The sequence below is a fragment of the Apodemus sylvaticus genome, chromosome 7 (genome assembly GCF_947179515.1).
Source record: "Apodemus sylvaticus chromosome 7, mApoSyl1.1, whole genome shotgun sequence".
Taxonomy (NCBI): domain Eukaryota; kingdom Metazoa; phylum Chordata; class Mammalia; order Rodentia; family Muridae; genus Apodemus; species Apodemus sylvaticus.
This window is the reverse complement of record NC_067478.1, coordinates 4,742,432-4,757,307: the sequence shown is the minus strand read 5'-3', so window position 1 is coordinate 4,757,307 and position 14,876 is coordinate 4,742,432. Positions and strand designations below refer to the sequence as shown.

General features: G+C 49.7%; 1 protein-coding gene across 5 annotated transcripts in view; it reads left to right on the top strand.

Moving 5' to 3' along the window:
* The window catches only part of Xylb (xylulokinase), a 38,629-nt gene that overhangs the window by 19,369 nt on the left and 4,384 nt on the right, over positions 1–14,876 (top strand). For 3 of the 5 annotated variants that reach the window (XM_052186997.1, XM_052186999.1, XM_052186996.1), the window contains 8 exons: positions 1,824–1,905; positions 3,689–3,729; positions 4,471–4,586; positions 5,406–5,521; positions 5,855–5,928; positions 8,546–8,642; positions 11,397–11,455; positions 13,571–13,658. In XM_052186997.1, the coding sequence (XP_052042957.1) occupies positions 1,824–1,905; positions 3,689–3,729; positions 4,471–4,586; positions 5,406–5,521; positions 5,855–5,928; positions 8,546–8,642; positions 11,397–11,455; positions 13,571–13,658 (673 nt within the window). The remainder of the gene's footprint in view (positions 1–1,823; positions 1,906–3,688; positions 3,730–4,470; positions 4,587–5,405; positions 5,522–5,854; positions 5,929–8,545; positions 8,643–11,396; positions 11,456–13,570; positions 13,659–14,876) is intronic. The other 2 variants (XR_007978693.1, XR_007978694.1) reach the window with 1 other exon arrangement.

The following is a 14,876-nucleotide window of genomic DNA, read 5'->3' as shown; positions in this document are numbered from 1 at the left end:
GTGACGGATCCCTACTCATCCCCAGTCGTCCCCAGGGAGTCAGTCCTCAGACCCAATCCCAGCTTATAGAGGTTCCTCTGTGGCTCCGCCTTTGGGGCACCCAGGGGCTGAGGCACCCGTAGGCTCCTGCCCTCTGGTTTTCTCTCCTCTCCTAGGTCACTCCTACACATTAACCTGCACACAGGCCCCATCACACTCTAGTGTCTGAGGCAACCTAGGTCAAAGACATTTATTTTCCTGGAGGAAGGCTTGCTCTGTTGGAAATCCAAAACATTGCTAGATGGAAATTCTTTTCTTCTCCTAGTAGGGGAAACAATATCTTTAAAATGCATAATGGATCCTGGTTCCACGATGAGTCCCCTGCCATGACTGGCTGTTTTTTATTAATTTTCTTTGATGATGATGACGATTATTATTATTATTACTATTGGTTTTTCAAGACAGGGTCTCTCTGTGTAATACTGGCTGACCTGGAACTCACTCTGTAGACCAGATTGGCCTCAAACTCACAGAGCTCTACCTGCCTCTGCCTCCCAAGTGTTGGGGATAAGATTGTGCACCACCACTCATAATCATCATCATCATCATCATCATCATCATCATCATCATTATTATGAGATAGTGTCTCTGGTACCTCAGGCTGGCCAAGAACTTGCTGTGTAGCCAAGAATAACTTTAAACATCTGACCCATTATCTCTGTCTCCTGAGTGCTAAGATTACATGTACACCACCATGCCTGGTTTAGATTTTTTTTTTAGATTTGTGTGTACGAGTGGTTGCCTACATGTATGTGTGTGTGTGTGTGCATGCAGTGGCCACACAGTTGGGAAGAGGGCATCAGATCCCCTGGAGCTGGAGTGACAAGTGGTTGTGAGCCACTGTGTGGAGGCTGGACCTGAACTCAGCTCCCCTGCTGCAGCACAAGTGCTTTAACAGCTGAGCCAGCCCTCCAGCCCCTCCCGTGCCCCTCCCGTGCCCCTCCCGTGCCTGGGTTTACAAGGTGCTGGGGACATCCGTGTTTTGTGTAAGCTATCTGCCAGATAAACTATGCCTCTAATCTACCCCCATTTTCTTTTCTTTTCTTTTTTTTTTAAGATTTATTTATTTCATTTATGTGAGTACACTGTAGCTATCTTCAGACACGCCAGCCAGAAGAGGGCATCAGATCTTGTGAGCTGCCTGTGGTTGCTAGGAATTGAACTCAGGACCTCTTGAAGAGCAGTCAGTGCTCTAAACCTCTGAGCCATCTCTCCAGCCCTACTCACATTTTCCTGAGGCAGTCTCATGTAGCCCAGGTTGGCCCTGAGCTTGTGATCTAGTTCAGGCTGGCCCAAGCTAACTCTGAGGTTAGTTTTCTTTAGGACTCTGTTCTCCGGACTTGCTCATCTTATTATTCTTAGTCTAATTGCTGGCATAATAAACACATAGGAGGGGCGCTTGCTGAGTCTGTGCGCTTGCTTACCCTTGTCCTGTTACTTTTTCCTTCCACAGTGTATCCAGAATTTGGTGTCCAAAAAGTAGGTAGAGGTTGGGGATTCATGTGTTCTGACTAGCCTGAATTTCTCAAGCTCATGTGATCCTCAAGGTGGCTGACCCCAAGCCTATAGCTCTAAAACTGAACTGGGATCCTGCTGTGGAAGGATGGTGGAGCTCTGGGCTGGGCCGCAGATGCCTGCGGCACCCTCATGGCCCAAGCAGTGGAAAATTCCTTCTGCTCCAGTGACCCGGAGCCAGGAGTCTCCTGGGCTGAGGTGTGTGTGTGTGTGGTTTCGCTGAGCAGGCTGTGGTTACCTCAGCAGAACACAGCGTTCCTTCTCCCTAGGGAGCCATTTCTTCCTACTATGTCCAGCGCTATGGATTCCCTCCAGGATGCAAAGTGGTGGCCTTCACTGGGGACAACCCAGGTGAGTGCCTGGGACGGGGGCTGCTCTGCCGGGGACCGCTGGGTGGATGTACTTCCTTCTTCTTCCATACACATATACACATGCATATAATATATAAAATATATATGCACATACACACACGCATATACATATACACATACATGCACACACACATTTTTTTGAGTGGGGGTCTCTAAAGGCCTAGATCTTACTATGTAGCCCAGGCTGACCTCAGATGCTCATCAGTCCCAGCCCCAGCCTCTTAGTTATAGGGAATACGGATGTGAGCCACCACCATGATTCTTACTGGACTTTTAAAGAATTCCATGCCATCCTCTTGGTTTTCTCTCTCTCTCTCTCTCTGTGCATGTGCGTGTGTGTATGTGAACATGTGTGTGTGTGCACATGTGTGTGTATGTGTGTCTGTACACGTGTGTGGCTGCATGTGTACCCGCGTGTGGGTACATGTACACAATGTGTGCGACTGCCTGTGTAGACGGGGACAGCCCAGCTGTTTACCATTCCTCATGTGCTGCCCACCTTCTCTTTTTATGTAGGGTTTCTCACTAACCTGGAATGCCCAGGTAGACTATGCTGGCGGCCGCAGAGCCTCAGAAATGTGTCGGGCCTCCCCTCCCCAGTGCTGGGTTTACACACAGCGGATGCTGCCATGCCCAGCCCACTGCCCAGCTCCTTGATGAAGCCTTCTGCGCTGTTCTCTTTTCTCTCTGAATTCTGGCTCTTTATCTCAACCCCAGCCCGGCCCCACCACTCTCAGAGGCTCAGCCATGGGCTCGGCCTGTACTGTCTTCGTGAAGATTGACTGGTGTAAAGAAGGCAACTGTCTGCCACCCCCACCTCATTCTATCCCAGCTACCATCTCGGCTCCTCAGCCCGTCCTTCAGGACGCCGTTCTGGGGACATTTGGTCCATAAACAGTTTGCTTCTTGTGGCACCGTCCACCTTGCCTCTTCTCCTTCAAGAAATCTCCAGGCCTCTGGTTTCTGTGGCACACTGGGCCACACTGAGGAGTGTGCTGGTGCTGTTCTCCAGCCCCACAGGGAAAGCCAGCTTTTCCTAGCGAACCTTCAAAGGACAGTTAGCACTGGAGGAGTCCTCCTTCTCGGCTTCTTCCCGGGCTCATGCATTAGCCATCCTTCTGGTCACTTGATGTATGGGCGTCGGGGCTTCAGCTGTCCTGACCTCCTGTGATGACCTCTGCGCTGTCTCCTATGCTTGCGCATGTGCACAGCCTCGAGGCACTCTCCATTGCCGAGCATAGGGTGTCTGCTCCTCTTCCCATTTCTCCTCCACTGGGTTCATCCACTCTACACTGAGGGTGCACCGGCTCTGTGCTGGGTCCTCTTTAGTGCTGGGGGCATGTTAGCAAAAAGGGCAGAAAGAGAAGATGGGCGTGTCTGCAGGGTGCAGTCGCCAAAACCTCAGCCCTTCCTATGTTCTGGGTGAGCAGAACCCTCTGTGCTCCTGTCTCCCCTCCGTCTTTCCTGTCACATATGTTCTTGATGCCTTCACCTGGTCTCCTTATTTGTCTGGCTTGGAGTACCTGTCGGTGGTGGGGAGTTTGTGTTCCTGAGGGAGAATAGAATTCTCAGCCCAAATCAGGGCCTTGGCTAGAGCAGTCCACCCTTGACCCCTGTCACCTTTTGGCTCCTTAAACTCAGCTTGCTCAGCTGTGGGTTAAGGCAGAAGCTGGTGTCCGTGCTGCTGTCTAGGTGCTTACTACAGTTTGCTCTGTGGAGCCCACGAGACTCCTGCTAACCAGAGGTTTCCCTTCCATTGCCAGCATCACTGGCCGGCATGAGGCTGGAGGAAGGAGATATTGCGGTAAGGTGATTTCTTATTTTTTTTTTAAGATTTATTTTATTTATATGAGTCCATCGTAGCTGTCTTCGGACACACCAGTAGAAGGCATCGGATCCCATAACAGATGGTTGTGAGCCACCATGTGGTTGCTGGGATTTGAACTCAGGGCCTTTGGAAGAACAGTCAGTGCTCTTAACTGCTGAGCCATCTCTCCAGCCCCAATAAGGTGATTTCTCACATCTGCAGACCTTCTGTCCTGGGGACCTGGATGCTGAGTCTCAGCTGTGTGTTGGCTACTGTCAGAGGGGGTCTGTTGCCTCTAAAGTGGATGGAGGCCCACTAACTTTCATTGTCCTTTGCTGATGTCCAGCAAGATCCCTGTCTGCTGGGCACAGTGGCTGAGGGTGGGTGCAGGGCCAGGATGCTGTGAGCTCCTGAGTATGTGGGAAGATTTCTTCTGTGGCTTCTCTACATCTACCAGGGAAGTCGTTTGGGAAACCGTTACTTGGATGATTCGGTATTAAGTTCTATAAAGTCAATGATGGCGTCCATGAGAGCCTGTGTCTGGGGGGGGGGGGTGCTGACCTGTAACTCAACCAGTGTGAAGAGAGTCAAGAAAGCAAAAAGAGTTGACACTTGTCACCTGTAGTATGAGGATGGAAATGACTGGATGAGGGCTGGGTGGGGTGCGGAGCGTGTCACTGGCAGAGGACACTTGTTGGCAAGCCCCAGGCACCTCACCCGCTGCTCTGCTCTCCTCAGGTCAGCCTGGGCACGAGCGACACCCTATTTCTCTGGCTCCAGAAGCCGATGCCAGCCTTGGAAGGCCACATCTTCTGCAACCCAGTGGATGCACAGCAGTATATGGCGCTTCTATGGTAACCTAGAATTTCTAGGTTGGGGAAAGAGGGTACACACAGGTCACATACAACCAGACACCCCCACGCTATTCCTACCAAATTGCCTCGTGGGTAGCCAGGACCATGGGGACACATGTATTCTCACGTGACAGCAGAACTATCTAGGGAAGAGCCCAAGACCTATAGATCCCTAAGCTTGGGTACAAACCCCACCTCCCATGGAGTGGCTCTGGATTTATAAGTAAGGCGTTTACTTCCTAATGCTTTGGCATACCTGTTTAACTTGACCCTCAGCAAATGGTCTGGGAGACGGGATGGCTTGCTTCCCGAGAGTTCTTAGAGGAGCTATGTGCTCCGTGTCCTGGTCACAGACTTTTGATACCTGTTGGAAGCAAACTGGCTTAGAAGACTTTGAGGTGTAATCACCAAGAAGCACTGGAGAATATTCAGGTCTAGTTGGGCTACCCAGCCCTACTGAAGAGGTCATAGACGGTACAGTGGGCAGGGCCCGGCATGGATCCCCCTGTGGCAGCATCTAGCATAAGCAGATCCCAGGATAAGTGGGAGTCCAGAACCTTCCAGGATGTCCATGAAACCACAGGAGAGAGGCAGATCCTTGAGATTTGGGCTGCCTGCTGTGCCCCCCCCCCAGCCCCCATGAATTGTGGTCTAGCCTGACCTGGAGACCATCTTCCTGGGACTCTTTCAACAACCCTGGGTCCAGTCTGGGAATCAAGTTTAGTAGTCAGATCCTTGCCTAGCATGTGAGGCACCTGGGTTTCAACCTAACACCCCAAGACCTGGAGCCCAGGACTCATACTGTGTGTGTCTCCGCAGCTTTAAAAACGGCTCCCTCATGAGGGAGAAGATCCGAGATGAGTCCGCCTCCTGTTCCTGGAACAAGTTCTCTAAGGCCCTGCAGTCCACAGAAATGGGGAACAATGGAAACGTGGGTAGGCTGGGCCTGTGGGCAGGGCCAGCAAGGCTTGGAGCACCATGAGTTTGGGGGAGGGAGAAGTTGGGGGAGGGCTTTCTGTCTCCACATATATTCTCACGAGCTGGCATGAGCCCCCAGGTTCTGAGGGTCACCCATGTGGTTACCCTCGGCTGCTGCTCCATAAGCCTCCAGTGAAAGGTCAGACTCGTTCTGTCGGCTTCCCCCTCGAAATCCCTGGGGACGGCATCAGAGATGGCTGCCCCGGGATCTACTGTGGCCCGTTGCTTCTCAGTAGGCAGGCTTCTGCCCCAGAGTGCTGGCAGCTAATCCCTTTCTGGTTTTGCTTCAGGTTTTTATTTCGATGTAATGGAGATCACCCCTGAAATTGTCGGGCGTCATAGGTTTAATGCGGAAAACAATGAGGTACTTGTGCCTTTTTCATGTGTATATGCGCGGTGCGTGTGTATGTTCAGGTGTGTGTTGCCGGTGTGCGTGCTTGTGGCAGCCTGAGACTGACACTGGGAGTCTTCCTGGACTGCCTACCGTATTCATTGAGGCAGGTTCTCTCAATCAAAGCCAGAGCTTGCTCAGGTGATTCTCCATCTCCACCTTCAGAGGCTCCCAACTCGGATCCTCTTGTTACACCAAAAGCGCTGTCTTCCCAGCTCCAGACACGTTCGCTGTTGGCTTTAGAACTTCATCCGTTGACTCTGGCGTTGAGCCCCGTTAAACAACTGGCCCTCGGCTTGCTGCTTTTTAGGATACATTCTTCTGTTCATCTACGGGTGTATTCTAGAGGTGGGGTCTCAGGAGAGGTGTAGACAGGTCCTGTCCCTTCCCCAAGGAAGAATGCAGGCGATCAGATCATTCTGTGAGCTAATGTCTGTTCCTCCGAATGCTGTTGCAGGATGTTTCCTTGGTAACCATATCTTCCACCGCACCGAAGCTCTTGAGTCCTGAGGGCAGTAATTTCTTCCTAGTGGAAAAGGCCCTTCAGAAAGGCAGTGACATTTGCTGAGGACCACTGGGTTCCAGGCATCATGCTTGTGATTTCAGTTTCAACTCTGTGGTGTAGGCACCATTAGCCCTTTTTACAGATGGGGAAGTAGAGGCCCAGCCTTCATGGCCTGCCCAAAGTCACAAGGACATAGGTGGTGGAGGAAGCTCGAACCCAGACCTTCTTGGCTGGAAGCAACAATTCTCTCATTTCCGTGTGACCCCTTCCAGGAGAGTCTCTGTTTGAAATTGATTTTCTGGTAGTCACCGTGAGCTGACACCATGTTCTGGGAGCAGGAGCTAGAGGATGTTTGTTACCCCAGGGGATGTTAGAGGAACTTTTGGGGGACTCTGTAGTCACTGTAAATAGTAGGTGGACACGGATTAGATGTGCAAATTAAACATTACATATTCAGTGGAGTGCTCTGGATACAACGTGGAAAGTTTGCTGGGCGTGGTGTCACTGTGATCCCAGCACTCAGAGGCTGAGTCAGGAAGATCTCTGTGTAGTCCAGGGCAGCCAGGGCTATGTAGAGAGTTTCTGTCTCAAACAAACAAACAAAACTAGAAAATCCATCCTGGTCCTCAGGTTGGGGTTAAGTTCAGTTTCTGTTTATAGAGAAAAGATACGCATGCCTGCTCTCAAGTACACCAGTCCTATGGTCATCAAGGAGAATGTAGGGTACCTCATCCATCCACTCCGTCATATGTGTGGATGCGTGTGGGTCACGTGTGTGCCACATTGGGTCCCCTGGAACTGGAGTTGTAGGTGTTCGTGAGCTGCCATGCGAGAGCTGGGAACTAAACCCAGGTCCTCGGCAAGAGCAGTCAGAGGGGGATAGGTTTACCTCTTCCTTTTTTTTTTTTTAAAGACTTATTTATTAGCCAGGTAGTGGTGGCGCATGCCTTTAATCCCAAAACTTGGGAGGCAGAGGCAGGCAGATTTCTGAGTCCGAGGCCAGCCTGGTCTACAGAGTGAGTGAGCTCCAGGACAGCCAGGGCTACACAGAGAAACCCTGTCTCGATAAACTAAAAAAAAAAAAAAAAAAAAAAAGACTTATTTATTATATGTTAGTACACTGTAGCTGTCTTCAGACACTCCAGAAGAGGGCATCTATCTCATTACAGGTGGTTGTGAGCCACCATGTGGTTGCTGGGATTTGAACTCAGGACCTTTGGAAGAGCAGTCAGTGCTCTTAACCTCTGAGCCATCTCTCCAGCAACCCCCTCCCCCAGGTTTACTTCTTTGTTTGTTTGTTTGTTTGTTTGTTGGATTTTTTTTTTTTTTAGAGACAGGGTTTCTCAGTATAGCCCTAGCTGTCCTGAAACTCAGTCTGGAGACCAGGCTGGCCTCTAACTCAGAAATCCACCTGCCTCTGCCTCCCAGAGTGCTGGGATTACAGGCGTGCGCCACCACCGCCTGGTCTCCAGGTTTACTTCTTGATCTGAAGGCCTAGAGAAGCAGGTCCCGGCCTGGGCGTGGCTCCTTTCAGAGCTGTCTTCATGTTCCACAGCAGTCACTGTGGATACTCAGGATAAGTTCTCATGGCCGTTGTGTATCCAACATCAACTGTGCACTCTAAGCCCTGGTCACGGTGACCTTAAAACCAGGTACCGCCATACAGCCCCGGGTTAGGAAGAAGGCCAAGGTGGGAAGATCCACATGATATACAAGGTCAGAGGGGAGATGTTAGAGTCAGGACTTGAACCCTTGGCTGCCTAAGACAGTCCTGCAACGTTGCTAACTCCTCAGAGTGCCACACAGGTGAGGTGTGAGCTGTGCATGTGAGAGCCGTGTTTGCACAAATTTGCAGCAGATGACATTGGTGGTTACAGTAAGATTACTTGCACGCACACACACACACACATACACACACACACACACACACGCACGCGCGCGCGCGCAAACAACATGGGGACACACACACATACACACATGGACATGAACACCCAGAGACCCTCACTGTACCTATTTTACACACACACACACACACACACACACACACTCAGAGTCCCTCACACGGTGCCCATTTTCTGGAGACAGGTCTCAGCATTCCCTGGAGATGTGGAGATCCGAGCTCTGATCGAAGGCCAGTTCATGGCCAAGAGGATTCACGCAGAAGGCCTAGGCTACCAAGTCAGTAAGTGAGGGGCCAGCTGGATGTCTTCTGGGACGTGTGGAGGTTGCGAAGGTGGGGTGGGGTGGGTAGGAGGGCTCAGAGACAGTATCTATTCAGACCTTTCATTACAGGGTGCTATGGGGAGACGGTGGACGGCCTTGGTTCTGGGTGGGCTGAGGAAGCAACTGAGGTGCCTTAGAGCAGGTGTGGATGCAGAGGCAGGGTGGCCTGCTTCTCAGCTCTGTCACTGTTAAACTGATGGCTAGGTAGACTGACCGCACTGTAGACATTAGGAGAGGTCTTTCTGTGCCCAAACTGTATGCTAACTGCAGATAAACACCCTGAACTAATGTATTTAGTGTTTTGAGACAGAGTTTCTCTGTGTAGCCCTGGATGTCCTAGAACTCATTCTGTAGACCAGGCTGGCCTTGAACTCAGAGAATCACTGCCTGCCTCCGCCTCTTCTGCTCATGCCGGGATTAAAAGCAAGCCAACTCCATTTGGCAGTGTGTATTTTTTTAAATCCAGAAGGTCTCCGAAGCTTCCAAAAGTTTCTGAGAAATGAAATTGTGTGAGCAGTCTGCAGGGTAGGGAAGTTCGTTCTGAATGCCTGGGGGGGGGGGAGTGCTTAGGACCATCGATAACAGACATTTAGGCATGGAGGGGCGATCGCAGCAGCCCAGAGTGCCGACGGCACGGGAGGATCATAGGTAGTTGCTTAAAAAGCAATTCCTTTAGACCGTAAAGACACTTGCCCTCTTAGCAAGTTAAAAAGCAAGAATCAATCCTGCTTTGCAAACCCTGCTGGGTTCCTCTCAAACAAGACCCCCAGGTTTTAGGGGGGGTCCTTTTTCACTTTTAAGTATGTTTATAATTTGTGCACGGGGGACAGGCGCACAGTCAGCATGTGAGCAGAGTCCATTTCACTCTTTCTACCATGTGAGCTTCGGGGCTTGGACACTTGCCACCAAGTGTCTCTCAGCAGACTTTTTTATCATCATTTTTTTATTTTTTCATTTTAAAAATTTCATTTAATTATGTGTGAATGCTCGAACCGCATGGATGTCTATGTAGGGCTTGAGTGCCTGGTGCCCACAGAGGCCAGAAGGAGGCATCGAAGCCTCTGGAACTGGAGTTACAGGTGGTTGTGAGCTGCCATGCAGGTGCTGGGAATCAAACCCGGGGTCCTCTGGAAGGACCCGTGCTCTTTATCACTGAGCCATTTCTTTAGCCCTTGTTTTGTTTTTGTTTCTGTTTTTTTCCATAATTTTGGCAATGGGACCCAGGACCTCATGCCTGCCAGGCAAGTATGTTACAGCTGAGCTCTGTCTCCCACTCTCAACCAGGATTTATATATATATATGAGTACACTGTAGCTGTCTTCAGACATTCCAGAAGAGGGCATCAGATCTTTTTTTTTTTTTTAAGATGTATTTATTGTTATATCTAAGTACACTGTAGCTGTCTTCAGACACACCAGAAGAGGGCGTCAGATCCCTTTACGGATGGTTGTGAGCCACCATGTGGTTGCTGGGATCTGAACTCAGGATCTTCGGAAGAGCAGTCAGTGCTCTTACCCGCTGAGCCATCTCCCCAGCCCCCAGGGCATCAGGTCTTATTGCAGATGGTTGTGAACCACCATGCAGTTGCTGGGAATTGAACTCAGGACCTTCGGAAGAGCAGTCAGTGTTCTTAACCGTTGAGCCATCTCCCCAGCCCCCATCAAACAGGATCTCTTAAACACACATGCCTACAAGCACAAAGATGCACACACAGAGACGCTCGTCTGTACTTCTTCAGGCTGTTGGGTGGATTGGCCAGCTCAGTGTTTGTTCTTGGTCAGTCATCAGCACATTTAGTTCTAATACTGCCTAAGAATCAAAAGGGCATTTCAAGAATAGAGAACGCATGCAAATAAATAAACAAACAAATGTAAAAAAGAATGTTGTTGGTCTGGCTTTGGCATGGCTGCACATACTTGTGACCTCAGATCTATCAGGGGTTCTAGGTTATCCTTTAAAACAGAGACAGTTTAGGGCTAGCCTGGACTACATGAAATCCTATCTCAATCCCTGTCAAAGGGTGATGGAGGAGAGATGGCTCAGTGGCTGAAATGCCTGCTACATTTAGAGAAGACTTAAGGGTTCAGTTCCCTCCACTCAAGTATGACCCCAGATCTGGGGGACCCAGCTTCCTCTTCTGGTCTCCCACATGTATATTCATATACATGTCATAGACCCATACACATAGAATGAAATAAATCCTTTCAAAGAGTGAGTTAATAAAATAATAAATAATAATAATTAATGATAATAACAATAATAACAGCAACAGTAATAATAACCCTACCAAAACTTTTTATAAGATTTGGGTATGAGGCACTTATCAATAGAAGAAAACTTCTATTATTATTTTGTTGAGAGATTTTTTTTTTTCCTTTTTGGGGGATGGGGTGGGGTGGAGTAAAATAGATAATGGTGGAACTTGGAGCCTTGTGTTTGCCCTGCCAGGTGAACTACATCCCCAACCCCACATTCTTTGATTTTTTTTTTAAGTTGGTAAAGACAGTAAAGGCAGAGGGATTGTAGATACCCAGGCAACTTACATATGAGGAGCCTTGCTTGCGTAAGCCAAGCTTTGGGTCTCTCCAGAGCTCTGGAAGATCAGCCTCCACACGCCATCCAAGGCTGAAGGACATCAATGGCCGAAGGACAGTCCTTTCCGCTTTGAGAGAGTCACAAGTGTTTCAGTTCTGTTCCACCTTTTGTCTTACAGTGCCCAAGACAAAGATTCTGGCCACGGGAGGAGCATCTCACAATAAAGACATCTTGCAGGTGTGTGTGGTGATGGCCCTGTACCACAACCTCTTCCTCATCTTACATCTAGGAGCTGGGGGTCTTTCTTAATCACTCTCCCCCTTATTTGGGGGAATAAACTCTCACTGACCCTGGAGCTCATAGATTTGACTAAAATGGCTGGCCAGCATGTCCCAGGAATCAACTAGAATGGCTGGCCATCGAGCCTCAGGGATTGACTAGAATGGCTGGCCATCGAGCCTCAGGGATTGACTAGAATGACTGGCCAGGGAGCTCCAGGGATTGATTCCCCAGGGCTGGGATTACTGGCACGTGCTGCACATTCAGCTTCTTTTACATGGATTCTAGGGGTTGAAAGTCAGGTCCTTGAGCACATACAGCAGCACTGGACTGAACGAGCCAGTTGTTTTGTGACCCTTGAGGTTCTGGCTTTGATTTTCAGCACTGAAAATAAATAAATAAATAAGCTTAAGTCAGGGTTTACATTGCTCTGATAAAACATCATGAGCAAAAGATTTTAGGGAGAAAGGAGTTTGTTTCACCTCACAGCTTATAAGCCCATCACTGAGGGATGTCGGGGTGGAGCAGTACAGGATCCTACACACCGGACCTGAGACAGAGCCCGTCGATGGGGACTGCCTAGTGGCTTGCTCTTGACAGCTCGCTTCGCCTACTTTCTGAGAGAACCCAGGACTGCTTGCCCAGGGATGGCCTCACTCACATCAATCAGTAATTAAGAAAACACCTCCACAGCTTGTCCACAGGCTGAGTTTACGAAGGCAATTTATCAACCATGTTTCTGTCTTATCAGATTCTAACTTGTGTCAAGTTGACCAAAAAAAAAAAAAAAAAAAAAAAAAAAAACTTCAACAAGCCAACCAGGATATAACTAGTTAAAAAGCCGGGGCATAGACATGAGGTTCTAAGTCCAGATTCCTACCGACAGAAGATGTCTGCCTTGGTTGTGTAAACCTGTAATTCCAGCACTGGGAGGTGGAGATGGGAGGTGCAGGCGTCCCAGCTCTGAGTGGGAAGTATCCTGGCAGTCAGGGGCCAAGGAATACAACCAAGTCATACCACACAACAAACCTCACACAACAGGACAGACAGACAGAAAGACAAGAGGGTGGCTTCCTCTGCCAGGGAGAGAGGCAGCAAGGACTGGGCAGGCAGGCAGGCAGGCAGGCAGACAGACTTACATAGGGTTTCCTTTGTGTGTGTGTGTATGTGTGTATGTGTGTGTGTGTGTGTGTGTGTGTGTGTGTGTGTGTGTAGCTTTCCAAAGTGGGATTGGATGGATTTTTTTTTTTTTTTTGGCCTGATTTTGGGGCAAGCTCAGTGATTAGTGGGATATTTTTGGCCTCATTTTGGGCTTTTTCCCCCACTAGCCCAGGGGTCCAGGCCACTCTCCCTCCTCAAGGGGCTGGAATAGCTGTCACTGCCATTAGAGAAGTCTGGGCAGCAGGAGCCTAGCCATTGGCTCGAACCTCTCCAGGGGCTCTCTGTGAGCATTGGCCGAAGGCCAAATTACAGACTCTCCCGCAAACAGTGAGGCAAAGTGACTGAAGAAGACACCTGGCGTTGACCCCTGGTCTCCACATGCACTTGCACACATGAGGATTCTTCCTTCTCCACACACATGTCCACAGACACACAAAAAAGTACAGGGACCTGGACATGGAGGTGCACTGTTTTCAGTCCCAGTGCTCAGGAGGCAGCAGCATGCGCATCTGTGAGTTCAAAGCCAGCCTGGTCTAAATAGCACTACACCAGCCAGGGCTACACAGTACCATCCCGTCTTAAAAGAAAAGGCCCAAGGTATGGCTTGCTGCTTAAAGTTTCTACACTCAGGCTGAAGTAGGAACATGATGTGTTTGCGGTTAGCTTGGTTACATAGCAAATTTCAGTCTGGCTTGAGCTATATGGTAGGATCTTGTCTTACAAAAGGTCTAGAGTCAGCCTGGAGACAGCAGCCCTTCTCTAAGGTCTTCCTGTCTCATCACCGGCTCCGGTGCTAAAGGCAGTGGTGGTTGGATGGAAGGCACCAGAAGACATGAGGAGAGAGCAGAGCCTAGAAGGTTCCTAATGATCTGAGCAAGAACTCACCCGTTCCAACTTCTGTGTCCCTCCCAGGTGCTTGCAGATGTTTTTGGGGCCCCTGTGTATGTCATAGACACCACCAGTTCAGCCTGTGTTGGCTCCGCGTACCGAGCCTTTCATGGTAGGTCAATGAACGGGGCAGGACTGTCTCACGAGTGTGTAAGCACCACTGGGCTGAGGAGCGTGGGAAGGGGGGAGGGTGAATTCCCTGTTGAAAGACACCACGATCTCAGGACTGTTAGCCTCATTTTTATGTCCCCTACTCCAGCAAGAATGAACCCCTGCTCTTTGTATGCTCCAGCTGAAGTGGAGAAAGGGAGGCAGGATTCAGGCCTGGATGAGGCCTGTCCAAGTCAAACTCTAAAGAGAGACCAAAAAAGACCGCAGGGCATGCTTCAAGGCAGCCTAGTTGTAGGTCTGTACAGCCAGCAGAGATGAAGGTGGTGGATAGAGTCCTGAATGGCAAGACGTTGAGGCAGTGGTGAAGGCCTCAGAGCCAAGAAATCCAGAACCATGGACAGCTCCCAGAGGCCCTGACTCTGCTGGCCGGCTCCCTGAAACCCCAGACAGTGCTGGGAGACAGTTAGTGAGGGTTAAGGCTAGACTCCTCAAGCAGGCTGCTTACCCTGTGACCTGTCGCTAGGGAACTCCTGGCTGTCAAGTGCATGAGGGACTCCACCCTTTCGCCAAGGGGTTCATTCTTTCCCTGTGAACTCACTCCTTAGCACACCCACTTAAACTTGAAATTTCTTTCAACACTGAAAAAGAAGGGTGGGGCGCTGTCCTCCTAATAAGGAACCTCTACCCTCATTCCTGTTTCTCCTCCAACTCCAGCAACTTCAAGTCAACTTCATTGGGGAATTTACTTCCAATGGGACTTTTACTTCTTACCCAGTGCTGGGAACTGAAGCCGGGGCCTTGTGTTTGTCTGTGCCTGTATCACAAGCCTCTTTCTCCCCCTCTCTCTTTAATATACTTTTTGTTTTGAGATGAAGTCTCACCACGTTGTCCAGGTTGGCTTGTAACTCTGGATTCCAGGTGAGCCTTCTCAGCTGTGTATAACAACAACGGCAACAACAAAAGTTACCCAATTTAAATATTTTTTTTTTCAAGACAGGGTTTCTCTGTGTAGCCCTGGCTGTCCTGGAACTCACTCTGTAGACCAGGTTGGCCTCGAACTCAGAAATCCGCCTGTCTCTGCCTCCCAAGGTGCTGGGATTACAGGCATGTGCCACCACCGCCCGGTTCAATTTAAATATTTTTAATAAGCAATTTTGCTATCAGTGACTTTTAGTAACTCTTCTGGGCTGGGCGACTCCAGTTTAAAGACATGGGTTTT